Genomic DNA, 17,406 nt, shown 5'->3' on the forward strand with positions numbered 1-17,406 from the left:
CGTAATGCTAGAAGGAACTGAAGCGAAATATGTGTTGCCTCAAGGGTAGAGCAGAATAATCAGGTCTCCATTGCGCTCATAAACTCGAAATAACTTTTGAAAGAGTTGAAGTTCACGTCTATGGTATTCTAAGTAGAATGGCAACACCAGCTACGTGTATGGCATAAGACCTTCTCGTCTTTATGTCTTGGCCCTATGTAAGCAGCATAGAAGAACGTACTTTATTCCTAACCAAAATGACGTGTTTGAGTTGATAAAGATATTGATTTGGATATATTGTGTCTAAGCTAGCGATATACTAATTAAGGCATGTTATACTGTCCCTCTTCTAGTGTGGAGTGTAGGTTTCTTTATGATGCTTCTCTGTTAAGATCTCTAAGGAAGGGCGAGAATGAGGTCGGTTTCCGTGAAATTTATATTGAGACGAACTGAAGTCTAATGTGTCTTCTCGCAGCGTACGAGCCGTTAAAGTCCTGCCGTTTATACTAGGTCAGTATTACACTGTAAAAATTCTTTGAAATATCTTTTATAAATGTTAGCACCATGCTCGAACCTTTGCAAAAGATACGATAAAACAACCCCAGAACATCCCAAAGATTCCATGAAACGCCTTTTATAAAAAATGTTTGACGAAGTTCTTTTACAGTGCAGTATGGGCATTACATATGAATGGTGAACAGCGGGTTGTAGTCTACATTCCATTATGCTGTCAGCCATGATGTCTTGTGCCTACATGAGATAACATTAATAGATAGAGCAATTTTCTATAAAATTAAAAAGAGGCAAGAACAAATGCTATAATCATATAAATAAATACCTACCTTAAAGTCCTCCGAAAGCTACGGAATTCATTATTCTGTTGTTCCTGCCAAGATAATTTTATTTGTTGGCTTTGCATTGTGAGCTTATTAATGTAGGTAATGTAGCTAAGTTTTGGATTTATGTGCAAAGGCCCGCGTTCAGGTTTGAACACGTGGGAATTGATCTGCATACTGATGCAGTGTACTATTCAATTCCGCTTTCATTACGGAACGATGCTGGTGACCTATGTCGTTACTGTGTTGTCATAGTCCATTCTAATATTAATTTACATCGTTTGAAATAACTGAAATTGATCATGGAGCAAGTAGTTCTACCCGCATATTCGCTCCACTGTCACTGTGAATACAGGCTTAACTCACCGAATGAACTGTGTACGCAACCGGTTTTATATGGTCTTTACGTATATTTTGACATTCTGTCTACGGGAGTGTCATCTTAGCTAAACATTTGCCGTTGTACTGCTTCGTATCGACATTTTGATGGCCACTCTAGCTCCTTGCCATAAAAAAGGAAACGTCGGTAAAACAAAGTGGGCTGTTTAAAACCGAAATATTTTTTGATATCTTCAGTGTCTGAACTAAGAATTACGGCTCACTCCAAGAAAGGACGATGAAACCGTATGTTGTATGCGTTTGAACAGAGCTACTTAACTGTAATGACATTCAGAATATATATATGAGTAATGAGAGGAGGAACTTATGATATAAAAAGTGCACACATTAATTAGAATTCTCATGAGTCCTCGGCAGTTATTTTACTTCATTTTATAAGATTTACATGACAATGAGTTTTTACTCAATTATGTCTGATGAAAATAAATGCATAATCGTCACAAAGTACATAGGCGAATAGATCCTGCAGTATCGTGATACATAATGGTGTGATGAGGTGTATAGTGTTCTTGCCCAACACACTTAGGTAGTAATGGAGGCCACAGTGAGATGTTGTGTAAAGCAAAGCTCAACGTAAGAGTTATTCGTTAGAGAAAGACGACAACGCCAGCTGGAGTGGCCGTGCGGTTCTAGGCGCTACAGTCTGGAGCCAGGCGACTGCTACGGTCGCAGGTTCAAATCGTGCCTCGGGGATAGATGTGTGTGATGTCCTTAGGTTAGTTAGGTTTAATTAGTTCTAAGTTCTAGGCGACTGTTGACCTCAGAAGTTAAGTCGAATAGTGCTCAGAGCCATTTTTGAACCAAAGATGATAAAATCAAATGTCCCTGATAATCATTTCACATAAGTTCAATTGTAACACGAGCTTGCTCAACCAGAACTGTCACACTAATCAAACTATGAATTTTTGTTTATCCTATTGCAACATCCACGTGTTTTGGTAAAAGCATGTAAGCTGTGTGAAGAAGAATGTGTATTTGGAAACAGATAACGGTGTTTTTTTAAACAAAGTAAAATAAAACTAAGTTGTGGTTGGTTGCTGCTGCGCACTCCAAGCATTCTCTAACACTTAACACCACGGCTGTCAAATAATGTCTTTATTTGACAAATTAGGATCACCCTGCAAGGCGAATTAAGTCTTATAGTGCCTGAAAACTACATGTATCAAGAGGAAACGAAGCAAACTCAGAATTTCAGATAATAGGATAATTACAAAATAATATCGTTAAATACAACCCCTCAAAACCTAAAATTCTGGTGTGGAAATTTTTTCCGTGTATTGATACAGTTCTATATTAATAAGTCTCACAGCAAAGACGAGTTCTACAACTCTCAAAAAGAGAAATGTTTTTTCTACAAATTAAACGATATGCATTTCATGTTACCCTAAGAAAAACCGTTTTTCTCAGAAGTACAAGTTTGTACACACATATTTTTCTCAGCTGAGCTCTGGAACCATTATAATCAAGGAATACAACTTTCGGAATTTTCACGTTGCCTTATTGACCTTTCAGAATTCATTTCGCTTTATTGAAATTACTATGATGTTGTCAGTGTGCACCAAAGTAGCCCTACAGTTGGAAGCGAAAAACATACTTTCTAAGTTCGGCCTTTCTTTTGATGTCTTGGAGGACACTACATACAAAAAGCGTTTTTGATGCGTTACCTCACAATCCACCAAATAGTAAGTAATAATTTAAAATTACCACAAACTACTTTCAACGAACTATTCCACCTCAGAGCGAGATCCTTAGGCGCTACGCTCTGCATGATTCAGGGTTGCGTAATTAGCGGTGAACGACTTGACTAGACTCAGGCTTTGTGCTAGGAACCAAGACGGGTTCCAGTGCAGCAGCAATAGAAGCCATTCGAGGTCGTCTGGAGAAACTTGTACTGACAGCAAGACTAAGATTCCATCGCAGCCGCAGTTAATCCAAATCTGGGCAAAGCATTCCTAATACAGTGTTTCATCTTTCAGATTGTTCTTATTCATACTGATGAAATATGTATTTTTAAATTGTTAGAACATTAATTAGCAGTTGCCTCGATTGTTATTTTCCATACCTTCATCAGCTTCAAATTTCGATCCATGTGCGAAAACTGACGTAAACCTGGCATCAGCCAGTCGATAAATCTCAGACATGTAATTTACTGAATAAAACGTGTTCAATATAAAAGAGCTTTTACTGCTTAGACCGTACCTTATATCATACAACTAAAGCATAAGGGCTAGTTTCGGCTGCTTTTGACAAGCATCTTCAAATCGTAAAAATGAGTTAAATGTGCACTGAAAAACTTCATCATAACCAACAGTCATGGAATGACATTTATTCGAATTATAGATCAACAAGACTAGGACAGTATCGAATTAAAAGCGTCATCGAGAGCAAGCCAAGTCGTAAACCAGAATCTCGCAAGATCCAGGTAATAAAGACAGAAAATGGCCAGTTGCAAAAATAAAAGTACATCAGATACCCATTAATGCAGTTTTATAGCAAATATTTTAGTGAGAAAAATATATCCAACGGTAAAAAGAATTGTCGGCTGTTCCATTACCTTACTTACAAAGCAATGATCCCTCATGGGGTATAAAATAGTGATCCTTACGAAACGCGCACGAATTGAAAATTATAATACCACAAGCCCAACCAATCTCGCAAGACGCATCAAAAGTAAGTTTCCAGTTCCCTTCAAGTATAGCGGGGCCTTGTCCAGTCTATATTGTTTACATACGCCGTTGCCGACCACTGTGTCAGGACTGTCACTGTCTACCTGCATCCTATCGCATCCTATCGTCGCTTGGGAGCTCTCTAGCAGACACAGTGATTTCCATATGGATATCCTTCCGCATCAGACAGCTAGATCAGTGCTCAATGCTATGGTGATTCGAGAAGCATTACGATTAATGCTAATCGGTATCGAGATCCCCAAAACGCATAATGTCAACACCGTCATCGTGCATACCTGAGTTGTAATAGAGCGCCAACTCCCACCACACAAAACATTTATTCGTAATCTTCAGGAAATAACTTCACCTTTGACAGGGCGTCTAGTACACTATGATCGATCACTTAGTTTACTAGTGTATTAAATGCTACACATAGTTTCTACGTATTTTGCTTCCAATTGTGGAGCAACACTGTATGAGAAATGTATTTGTAAGATTCTAAATACTCTGCTTGTATCTGTGTAATTTGGAACACGAACTTTCCTACGGAACTTATGCAAAAGGCTGGAACTTATCTTCCGAACGTAACTATAAATTATTTGTTTAATATTCAGTTCTTACCGCGTGTGTTACCAGTGTTCATACGAGGGAAAGAGATGTGGTAAGTCAGGGTATCCAGCATACCGGGATAAGTTTTGATCGAGCAGTTTGTTTCAGCGCAGTACCAAGAACGAATTTTAAACTCACTTGGATATTGAGACAAAATTTTGAAATTATTTCATGGCAAAAGTGGATCATAATTCTTATCATTTAAACAACGAAATTAATTCCCCGCCAGCACCTAGAAAATTTTATTAATACCGGTATATTCAAACATACGATAGATGTTTCACTGTCCGTATGTACGACCTAAAAGACATATGATTCCGCGGTTTTCAGAAAATTGTACTTTACGTCATAGTTCACCATCCTGAAACCGAATCTCTTTACGGACTGGTCCAATGTTTCACCTCGAAACGTCTTTAACGTGTTTGCAAATAGCGATTAACAACCGCATATGTTAAGTTACGCATCAGTGGAATGCAGATTCTCATTCATAAGTACTGCGATCATCTAGAGATGTTGTGTTAGGTTTATTTCTACTAGGTAAGACTACAAGCTTTATTTCATGCTCTTTAAACTACGAGGGTGGCCCAGAAAGTAATTTACCGCATTTTTTCTTCAACAATTCTTCATTGTACATAATGAGAATTTCACACACGAAAAAATGGTCTTATATCTACACACCCTATTTTTCCACGTAATCTCCATCACGTTCTATGGAATTCCTCCAATACGAAACAAGGCCGTGTATGCCCTGTCGGTACCAATCCTCATCCTGGTGGCCGAGCCAGTGCTTCAGTGAGTGAATCACCTCGCCATCGTCCTCAAAATGTCTTCCACGAGTGGAATAATTTAATGACCAAAACAAGCGGAAGTTCGAGGGGGCTAGGTGAGGTGTGCCAGGTGTGACAGCCTTGGATGGTCTCCCCGTACGCTGCAAATCGTGGAGCATTCTGATGACGTCACCCTCCGTGTCCAGTGACTAACTGTACTTCTGTCGAAAGCAGATGCTCCATAGACTTTGTTCAAGCGTTTGTGAATATTCCCCACAGTTTCATTCTCTGCAGTGAGAAATTCAAGGACGGCACGTGGCTTGTATCGCACATCGCCTACACACGCTATTTTGAAACAGTTCTGCAGAAATGCTATCTGTGGGAAGTGGCGAAAACTTGGCGCGCTTACCAGGAGACTTCAAATAGTACATACGCAACGTTTCGCATTCGTATCAACGTTTCGCATTCGTATCATTGTTTTCAGGTGAGAAAAAAAATCGGTGCATTACTTTCTGGGCAACCCTCGTATGTGCTAAGAGGTTGTGGATAGACCTACAAAAAGCAAAATTCAGATAAACGTTGATTAAGTTATATTTTTCCAAACTTCAGTGCCATACGTTCTGGTCACTTTTTGCGTAATTAAAAGAGAGAAGCATCAGCTAGTATACCTCAGGACGTTACATGACATTTCATTGGCCTATTGTCGTCTGACGTTACCAGTATACAATCTGGTAGTATTACTTAGGTCTTTTGCAATTATGCACTCAATGAAAATAGCTGTTCCTATTATGTTACACAATACCTGGTTGAGACGGACCGTCACCTTGAATAGGAACTCGAGACAAAATCAACATCGTTGAAAAGAGATCTCAAAACTCAACATTAATTGTCCGATTTCTTTTAAATTTTGGGAAGTTTGGGTTATATCAAGAAGGATATATACCTGGCTATGCCCCACACCATCAAGCCGAGGCTTGTGGGATGTCACCATCATTAAGAGCAAGTACGCCTGGTTTGTGCAAAATGGTATCAAACTCGTCTACGCCGGGTAGAGGTTGCAATAGTTGCTAGGTCCAGCCGAATCATAATCGTAACAAAGTCAGAACGTATCATAGAGACAATACAACCGCAGATATTGTCACTGCAGTAACTTCCGACTCAAAATAAAGAATGGCATGTGATTCTGAGGTGAGAAGTAGCACCGTCAAGAGAATTCTGCATGTTATTTGTTTAGATGATTATCACGCGCCATGTTTAGTCATTAAGAGAAAATGATTTCCTAAATAACCGCCTTCTGCAACTCGTTTGGAAATGAAAATCAGGAACAAATGATCCTCATAATTGAGACACTTACAGATATAATGGCAAGTCAAATACCCACAGTGCTCAATATTGCTCAAAAGAGAGCCCTCAACGGTAAAAAATGGTTCAAATGGCTCTGAGCACTATGGGACTTAACTTCTGAGGTCATCAGTCCCCTAGAACTTAGAACTACTTAAACCTAACTAACCTAATGACATCACTCACATCCATGCCCGAGGCAGGATTCAAACCTGCGGTCACGCGGTTCCAGACTGTAGCGCCTTCAACCACTCGGCCACTTAGGCCGGCCTCTCAGCAGTAACGTAAGCAACGTAAGTAGCACTTCTGGAGCATCTACAGCAATTCCTGACCCATTCATGATAAAGTTATCCGACCGAAATATTTGATGAACGTTTAAATAGTGTGCAGTACTCCTAATTTCTCCAACCTCCACTGACAGGGTTGCTAGAAGATTTTCCACTAACAAAATGGTTACTTTTTCGGCTAGGGTACATTTTACATTACGTTTTTTCTAGTCCGTAGCGTGGTGGATGACAGCCAATAACATTTCCATCACGATCGCCAGATATAGCTCCCAACTGATTTATTTTTTTTACAGGCGCATCAGGAAGATTCTGTATTACCAGTGCCTGCAACGCAAGATGATATGACCGAATTCGTGAAGCATGCCGGTCGTTCTCAGATGGGGAGGTACTTCGTACTGAGATCCGTGCACGACTGTTTTAGAACAAGGTGGAGGGCACTTTTGAACATCGGTTACGGTAAACGGAACGAGAAAAATGCGATACTTTGTAATAATTTGATATAAGTGTTAACACTAGAAATATAGTTTATTCAAAGTTAGAGGTGTAAGAGAATGGATTATCTGACTCGAACAGTAAAAATCAGGTCCAGTACCCCATAAAGTGGATTTTACTTCCCTTTAGCTTTGTTCGAATAGTTAGTTTTATAAACGTTTTTGATATCACACATAAGTGCAAAACACAAACTTATTCGACACAAAATGTTCAGTTTTTAGAGCTCTCTTAAACGATAATGATTACTGTCTATGTAATGTTCAAAACTTCTGTTTCTCAATTTTCCAGCGACTCTCGGCTTTTCCTTGCTATCTGTTTGCCTAGAGCGCAGCTTTACTCGAAAAAGATCAGACGCACCTTTTCCGTGGAGAGATGTCTGTACGATTTGTCTTATGATGGACGCTAACCCAGAACCACCGGTGTAGCGATGTAGTACAGGACTAGTTATCATGAAGTTAATTGTGTGTCATTAGTTTTTATTTCCAAACTATGGTCACAAATTATTTCATTTAATAATAACCATCCCCAGATATGATACAACATGTAAATAAATTTGAGAACGGAGCCAAAATATTACCGTTATAAAGAATACCGTAGCCTTCGTCCAAGCAGTTTATAAATAGAGTGGAGCCAGAACCATAGTGATCCACGAAAAATATTGTGAACTGTGTCGCTAATCTCTAAACAGTCTTCAGCTGGTCAGTACTGTGATTCTTAGTGGTAGCTTTAATTATAAACATTAGAATTAATCCTCTAGTTTACAGCGCAAAATTCCTCAAATTGGGGGGGGGGGGGATTTATTCCTCCGAAACTGGTAGAATTGTAAATGAGGTACGTTGTGGCTTTGGTGGAATTTAATTTAATATTTACTATTTTGATCGTATTTTTGGATATAATTTGTGTGAAATGCACACCCAAAATATATACAAAATGGGTAAATATATGGAAATGCAGTTTTCGCTGAGTTACAGCGAAAAATGTGCCAACTTTTCTGACGCATGCAAGCAATTTTCCTCGTTTACAGATGCGGATTTTTGTCAGCGACCCTAATTTTTTGAATGAAGCTGTACACTTTTCTCTGAGAGATTTGAAAGAGCACTCGAAGACAGTTAATATGATACGTTGTCAAACAAAAAGACAACTGTGTCGCAAATCACTCTCCCGCCATCAGAGGCTACTGTACCAAATCTAAGAACACACGTAACTCAGGAATGGTCCGTGCGTTTGTGTGTTCTCTTTGTGGCCATCCGTCTGTGCCGTGCTGTTATATGAATCAGACATCTTGCTCGTGAAACTATTCTGACTTTTAGGGTGGATACGACAACAGAGAAAGTGCGTATGGTTTTCGTTTACGGTGTGTGTTGCCAAACTGCTAGGGCAACATGTGCTTATATACTAAAAATATCCAGATCGTGTCAAGCCCACACGAACTGTCATCATTGAAAAAATCAGCTGTGACACACAATCCATACGTCACATCGCAGCAGCTTGAATATGGGTATGACAGTTAGTATTTCGTTTCATCAGCAGTTTCATGGCAACGGCTTTGTAAATAGGTTATTGTTCTCCGAATCACAGCCACGAAAACCACACAGTAATGCGGCGTTTTTCTGCAAGAATTGGTATCCGAATAATGCGTCATATACATATGCCACGTTTCTCTGCAAGATTTGGTTTTCGAATAAAGCGTCATATACAAAACCATAGGTTATATCCGCTTTTGATACGTTGAAAATTCACTCTGGCCGAGATAAGTCGATAAGCTACGACCTCTGTTTGTTAATGAACCGTGCATTATTGGTTTCTGTTTTAAAGATGGGACTAAATAATCACGAGTATGCACTGTTTCTAACAGACATGCTCGCTCAGTTATGGGATGATGTTCTGCTGGACATAAGGCAGTCCACGTGGTAACAATCCAGCAGTTGACCCGCCTGTCCTAACAGAACATTTCGAGACGGTCGTATAAGTTATTCGGGAAGCACAAAATACCCGTAACGCTCATACGACTTGGCATGTCTGGACTCTTACATATTGGGAAATTGAAACGCGTGGTCTATAAGGAAGCAAAGGCGACTGCCCAAAATGCCATACACGGCGGGCCTGTGCTGCGATAAATGGCGATTAATTTCAGTGTGCAGCATAGGAACTGCGTAATCACTTTGAAGCGTATTTGATGTTCGAGGTCTATATATAGAGAATTTGACATAGAGTTCACAATAAGAAACACACGAATCCTGCTGGAGTCACGTTTGGTACACTAGGGCAGACGTTTGTGGGAAACGTCCTCCCCAGGGCGGGAGAGTGGTTGGCTATCTGATCGCGCGGTCCCCTGGGTACTGACCGGCGCTGCGCGGGCCCTGCTGCAGGCGCTGCGAGCCGACGCCGCCCAGCGCCGCCCACCGCTGCGCCTGCCGCTTCACGTCGCCCACGACGGCATCACAGCGCAGGCGCAGCCGCTTCCCGTTCGAGAAGAGCCGCTGCTCGGCGTCCAGCTTGATCTCCCGCCGGCTGCTCACCAGGCCGCGGCTGTCCACCTCCGCCTCTAGCTCCTGCACGCCCTCCTCCACCTGCACAAACACAACACGACTTGTTACCTGTTCGTCGTAATCTAAATTTTCGCATAATAAAATCAGGCTCTGATGTAAGCAGAGAGACATTTTTGGCCTCAAAATAACGCTGTTTAAATCATATTTGTGGTATTTTGGATCACTCATTGATAAAGAAATTCCATAGTTATGGCTGAGAAACAAACTTCGTTTCTGTTCTGCTAGTAGGGGAACTTGGGGCAGAACGGGATGGCGGAGCACAACTAGATTGTGCTGTTTTCTAGACTGGGGAATGATGAAACGTACTGTACTGACATGTAAGTATATCTCTTTATCGAGGGAAAAGTGCGACACCAATTTTGACTTGGTTTGGAATTCGACCTGTAATTACAATGAAATGAACACCCGTAGATGCTTACAGGTGTTGACATACGTCAACGGGGACAGATGAAAATGTGTACCCTGACCGGGACTCGAACCCGGGATCTCCTGCTTACATGGCAGACGCTCTATCCATCTGAGCCACCGAGGACACAGAAGCTAGCGCGACTGCATGGATTTATCTGTGGCACGCCTCCTGGATAACCCACATTCTCAACGTATTGTGCCGCACTACATTCGTAGTGCCCCCGCCCATTATATTCATTACTCGTGGCGCGTGTCGATTCCCGTAAGAGTTCGGGTAAAGTTTGTGCATTCGCACAGAAGAAGAAGACGGTCAAGTGGCCGGTGAGCCTTATATAAGATGGTACCTGATCTTTCTCACATGCGGCACAATACATTGAGAATGTGGGTTTCGCGGGAGGCGTGCTAGATATAAATCCCTGCAGTCGCGCTATCCTCTGTGTCCTCGGTGGCTGAGATGGATAGAGTGTCTGCCATGTAAGCAGGAGATCCGGGTTCGAGTCCCAGTCGGGGAACATTTTCATCTGTCCCCGTTGACGTATGTCAACGCTTGTAAGCAGCTTTCGGACCTGTCCGAAAGAACAGATACCAGATACCATCTTAGTATATATTCGACCTGTAAGTTAATGGTCGTCCTACGCGTTTCATGTTGTGTTCTTATAACTTCTGGTGAATTTAAACGCAAGATTAGCCGTTAATTCATAGTTATATGCCATTAAATGACATGTAAACTTCAAGTGCTTCCCATTCGCTGTACGTTAGTTACACAATACATTTAAATCCATCTGTTATTATTCTCCATACAAGATGTTAACCTGAAACATGTTCTTGGGACGAACGGGGCAGGACAGAATAGGATAGTGTCCTGTTCTGCTCTTTCATTTCTTGATGCAAGTAGATTTAGAACTACAATTTCTGTTCCCTTCCCCCATGAACCATGGACCTTGCCGTTGGTGGGGAGGCTTGCGTGTCTCAGCGATACAGATGGCCGTACCGTAGGTGCAACCACAACGGAGCGGTATCTGTTGAGAGGCCAGACAAACATGTGGTTCCTGAAGAGGGGCAGCAGCCTTTTCAGTAGTTGCAGGGGCAACAGTCTGGATGATTGACTGATCTGGCCTTGTAACATTAACCAAAACGGCCTTGCTGTGCTGGTACTGCGAACAGCTGAAAGCAAGGGGAAACTACAGCCGTAATTTTTCCCGCGGGCATGCAGCTTTACTGTATGATTAAATGATGATGGCGTCCTCTTGGGTAAAATATTCCGGAGGTAAAATAGTCCCCCATTCGGATCTCAGGGCGGGGACTACTCAAGAGGACGTCGTTATCAAGAGAAAGAAAACTGGCATTCTACGGATCGGAGCGTGGAATGTCAGATCCCTTAATCGGGCAGGTAGTTAGAAAATTTAAAAAGAGAAATGGATAGGTTAAAGTTAGATATAGTGGGAATTAGTGAAGTTCGGTGGCAGGAGGAACAAGACTTTTGGTCAGGTGATTACAGGGTTATAAATACAAAATCAAATAGAGGTAATGCAGGAGTAGGTTTAATAATGAATAAAAAAAATAGGAGTGCGGGTTAGCTACTACAAACAGCATAGTGAACGCATTATTGTGGCCAAGATAGACATAAAGCCCATGTCTACTATAGTAGTACAAGTTTATATGCAGATGATGAAGAAATTGATGAAATGTATGACGAGATAAAAGAAATTATACAGGTAGTGAAGGGAGATGAAAATTTAATAGTCATGGGTGACTGGAATTCGTCAGTAGGAAAAGGGAGAGAAGGAAACAGGAAACATAGTAGGTGAATATGGATTGGGGGGAAGAAATGAAAGAGGAAGCCGCCTTGCAGAATTTTGCACAGAGCATAACTTAATCATAGCTAACACTTGGTTCAAGAATCATAAAAGAAGATTGTATACCTGGAAGAATCCTGGAGATACTAAAAGGTATCAGATAGATTATATAATGGTAAGACAGAGATTTAGGAACCAGGTTTTAAAGTTAAGACATTTCCAGGGGCAGATGTGGATTCTGACCACAATCTATTGGTTATGAACTGCAGATTGAATCTGAAGAAACTGAAAAAAGGTGGGAATTTAAGGAGATGGGACCTGGATAAACTGAAAGAACCAGAGGTTGTAGAGAGTTTCAGGGAGAGCATAAGGGGACAATTGACAGGAATGGGGGAAAGAAATACAGTAGAAGAAGAATGAGTAGCTCTGAGGGATGAAGTAGTGAAGGCAGCAGAGGATCATGTAGGTAAAAAGACGAGGGCTAATAGAAATCCTTGGGTAACAGAAGAAATAGTGAATTTAATTGATGAAAGGAGAAAATATAAAAATGCAGTAAATGAAGCAGGCAAAAAGGAATACAAACGTCTCAAAAATGAGATCGACAGGAAGTGCAAATGGCTAAGCAGGGATGGCTAGAGGTCAAATGTAAGGATGTAGAGGCTTGTCTCACTAGGGGTAAGATAGATACTGCCTACAGGAAAATTAAAGAGACCTTTGGAGAGAAGAGAACCACTTGTATGAATATCAAGAGCTCAGATGGAAACCCAGTTCTAAGCAAAGAAGGGAAGGCAGAAAGGTGGAAAGAGTATATAGAGGGTTTATACAAGGGCGATGTACTTGAGGACAATATTATGGAAATGGAAGAGGATGTAGATGAAGATGAAATGGGACATGAGATACTGCGTGAAGAGTTTGACAGAGCACTGAAAGACCTGAGTCGAAACAAGGCCCCGGGAGTAGACAACATTCCATTAGAACTACTGATGGCCTTCGGAAAACCAGTCATGACAAAACTTTACCATCTGGTGTGCAAGATGTATGAGACAGGCGAAATACCCACAGACTTCAAGAAGAATATAATAATTCCAATCCCAAAGAAAGCAGGTGTTGACAGATGTGAAAATTACCGAACTATCAGTTTAATAAGTCACAGCTGCAAAATACTAACGCGAATTATTTACAGACGAATGGAAAAACTGGTAGAAGCGGACCTCGGGGAAGATCAGTTTGGATTCCGTAGAAATGTTGGATCACGTGAGGCAATACTAACCTCACGACTTATCTTAGAAGAAAGATTAAGAAAAGGCAAACCTACGTTTCTAGCATTTGTAGACTTAGAGAAAGCTTTTGACAACGTTAACTGGAATACTCTCTTTCAAATTCTGAAGGTGGCAGGGGTAAAATACAAGGAGCGAAAGGCTATTTAGAATTTGTACAGAAACCAGATGGCAGTTATAAGAGTCGAGGGGCATGAAAGGGAAGCAGTGGTTGGGAAAGGAGTGAGACAGGGTTGTAGCCTCTCCCCAATGTTATTCAGTCTGTATATTGAGCAAGCAGTAAAGGAAACAAAAGAAAAATTCGGAGTAGGTATTAAAATTCATGGAGAAGAAGTAAAAACTTTGACGTTCGCCGATGACATTGTAATTCTGTCAGAGACAGCAAAGGACTTGGAAGAGCAGTTGAACGGAATGGACAGTGTCTTGAAAGGAGAATATAAGATGAACATCAACAAAAGCAAAACGAGGATAATGGAATGTAGTCAAATTAAATCGGGTGATGCTGAGGGGATTAGATTAGGAAATGAGACACTTAAAGTAGTAAAGGAGTTTTGCTATTTAGGGAGTAAAATAACTGATGATGGTCGAAGTAGAGAGGATATAAAATGTAGACTGGCAATGGCAAGGAAATCGTTTCTGAAGAAGAGAAATTTGTTAACATCTAGTATAGATTTAAGTCTCAGGAAGTCGTTTCTGAAAGTATTTGTACGGAGTGTAGCCATGTATGGAAGTGAAACATGGACGATAACCAGTTTGGACAAGAAGAGAATAGAAGCTTTCGAAATGTGGTGCTACAGAAGAATGCTGAAGATAAGGTGGGTAGATCACGTAACTAATGAGGAGGTATTGAATAGGATTGGGGAGAAGAGAAGTTTGTGGCACAACTTGACTAGAAGAAGGGATCGGTTGGTAGGACATGTTTTGAGGCATCAAGGAATCACAAATTTAGCATTGGAGGGCAGCGTGGAGGGTAAAAATCGTAGAGGGAGACCAAGAGATGAATACACTAAGCAGATTCAGAAGGATGTAGGTTGCAGTAGGTACTGGGAGATGAAGAAGCTTGCACAGGGTAGAGTAGCATGGAGAGCTGCATCAAACCAGTCTCAGGACTGAAGACCACCACAACAACATTTCTATTCCCCTTGCTGCTCCAGGTGCTGTGAAAGACTCATAGACAGCAACTGGATATTAAATCATTATAGATAACCAAATCAACGTTGGAAAAATACGTTCGTAAGGTTACAGAGTTCACAAATCAGATTGGATATTTGGAAATGTGTTCACTGCATAATAAAAAGACGAGCTGGTAGCATACCTTAAGCCAGTGGAGAGCAGACTTTTCGTCCCATTATGAAAACCTCGTTGTCAGATCAGTAGCCTATTAGCTAGCAGATGTAAATGTCTCTTCACACAGATATGACAAAGAAATTTGACAAGCTGGGGGCCGGGGGGGGGGGTATAAGATTTATTACGAGGAGCCTATGTTGTCTATTCGCAAGCAAGAAAATACGTCTGGTGCACGAGCGATGGGATTCATTGAAGTAATAGTAACAGTAACTTGGTATTAAGCATTAAAAATAATTGTACTTTTTCCAAAGAACATTAAAATATTTTTTTGATGTAACGATTTTTGTGGAGATTCCAGTTCCTTATTCTACATTGTTCATTAAACATCTTTATGTCTTACTTTTAACTGATATTCCTGATAATTTCAATGCTTATGCAACAATTTCACAAAAATTGCCTTATACCATTTTGCTCAATTGGTGGGGAACTGGAAACATTCAGACACTTCTTTGAGATAATATAAAAAATACGTTCCATACAGTTGTGTGTGATTTTCAAGTAAGTTACGTTAGGATACCCAACATGGCGATTTTTTATACCTTTAAGAAGTATTTCCTGTGCTCCGCTATTTTAGAAGAATTGTTAAACATAAAGTATCCCGTTCCGCCACGATTTTTCCTACTTGTTTATTTGGAGCTGGTTTCCGGTTTATTATGCCTCATGCATGACAGAACTGACTAGAGTCCACAAGAAATGTTAATCCCTAGGAAACCAAACATTACAAACCAAGGTACTGACAATACCCACAGGATCTTCGGTCGTGACAGTAGGTGATAATCGCGCTCTTCTTACTCATGTTCTGCACCAACCATGTTAAATTACCCATTTTGTAAATTTTATGTTAATACTGTAGACATGCTTGGTGTATAATATCAGTGATGAGCACTTTATCTGTCATGACTCACATTATGTCATGACCAAAGATTTAGTATACAATGATAGTTGCTTTGTTTGTCATATTTGGTTTCCTGAGCACCACCGTCCCTTATGGATGCCAATCACTTTATTTCTCATAAAGCCATAATAAAATGAAAAGCTGTTAAAAATAAACAAATATTACTAGAATCAAACACAAATGTTTTTTAACCTTGGATTGCTTGTAATTGTCAGTTTACCCTTGTGATTTTAGCTACATCTGATCTGTCAGTCTCACAGTGTGAGTCAAGATTTCACTTTTGGTTTCAGTTTTAGAAAATATTGCTTACATTACTAACATTTGTTGGAAGTCAGATCCACATCCTATTTGCAGTGCCGTAATAGGTTTTGTCCGTTATAGTTTTTCCCGAAGGAATCACACCAAATGTGATACAAGAGCGTTACTCAGTTGTTTTCTCACATTATAAGAAATCATTCGAAGCAATTAAGGTACCGCAGGCAAAACACAAGATCATAATATTACCATGCAGATAAGTAGTCTCTCCTAGAAGATCACACGTTAAATATTATAATTAAATAAGACATCGGTAAGTTTAAAAATAATTTCCCTAGATAAAATCGGATTTTTCAGTTTCTACTATCCTTATCAAATACGTAATATCTAATTTTTGTCCCTTTTTTATTTTGGAATTTTGCATTGATCTTTGTTTTTGTTTGTTTGTAGCCGTCATATCCTTATGACAAATTGGGTCAATCATTATAAACATCATTTGCATACCAACATAGCCGGCAGATAGTGAGCTGCCCCGGATTTAATTTTAATGCACTGAATCTTCAATAAAATTGTTCTTCGGTTGTTACTGAAAGCTGTATGAAAGGTAATTCCCACAGAAAGACTGGTTGCAATTGTAATATAGAGCTTCGTTGACGTCACAAGCCACAGAAGCCGCGATCTGGCTGACAACAAATATTTCACATCATCTAGCACTGCCTTTTTGTTTACAATAATTATTGTAGCCGTATTAGAGCGTTTCAGACATATGATTGTGTTTGTGCTATAATTAAGAATAAACAAACTCTTGGAAGAATTGCTAGTCCCGCCAGGAGTGCTAGTCGCTCGACGGTACAGGATAAGTTCTGTAACTTTTGAAATGTAAAAGATGAGGTACTGGCGGAAGTATAGGAAGCAGGTAGTGTCACGAGCCACCAATGGCCAGCTCAGTCAGTAGCGCATTTTTCTGCGGAAGGTAAAGGTCCCAAATTCGAATCACGACCCTGTACACACTTTCAACCTGCCAGCAAGTTTCAAATCAGCACACACTACATTGCAGAGTGAAAAATCGATCAAGAATACGAAATATGGTCTATATTCAACGGAGACAGGCAGTGGTCTTATATGACTAAGGGCTACCACACGAAAAGAGTAACCGTCTGTCGTTATGTAACGTAAATGGCAAATGTAACCAGCATTCGTTCCATTAATAACACTTTTACAGGTGGCGTAATTTAAAAATGCAGAAAATCACTGTTAGCGAATTTTGTCGCAGTAGGAAACGATACAGACATAAATAATACGTAAATAAAGAAATTGATGAAATGACACAATTATGTGCGGTATCGACATTGTCAACGTCGACCGCACTCGGCGCGTCGCGTTCTGTTCTCATCTCCACAGAAGAAATCTGGCCGCTGCGAACTGCTGCTAAGAGGGCTCCCCAGATAATCTTCAGATTAACATCCGACTAATCTCCGAGCACACCGACGACCGTGCAGCGAA

The 17,406-nt window shown here is 40.5% G+C and overlaps 1 protein-coding gene across 1 annotated transcript in view; it reads right to left on the reverse strand.

Annotated features, from left to right (window-relative positions):
* The window catches only part of LOC126249028 (uncharacterized), a 1,135,715-nt gene that overhangs the window by 308,424 nt on the left and 809,885 nt on the right, over positions 1 to 17,406 (reverse strand). The window contains exon 5 of the mRNA XM_049950638.1: positions 9,721 to 9,946. Coding sequence (XP_049806595.1) covers positions 9,721 to 9,946 — 226 coding nt within the window. The remainder of the gene's footprint in view (positions 1 to 9,720; positions 9,947 to 17,406) is intronic.

The sequence above is a fragment of the Schistocerca nitens genome, chromosome 3 (genome assembly GCF_023898315.1).
Source record: "Schistocerca nitens isolate TAMUIC-IGC-003100 chromosome 3, iqSchNite1.1, whole genome shotgun sequence".
Classification (NCBI taxonomy): domain Eukaryota; kingdom Metazoa; phylum Arthropoda; class Insecta; order Orthoptera; family Acrididae; genus Schistocerca; species Schistocerca nitens.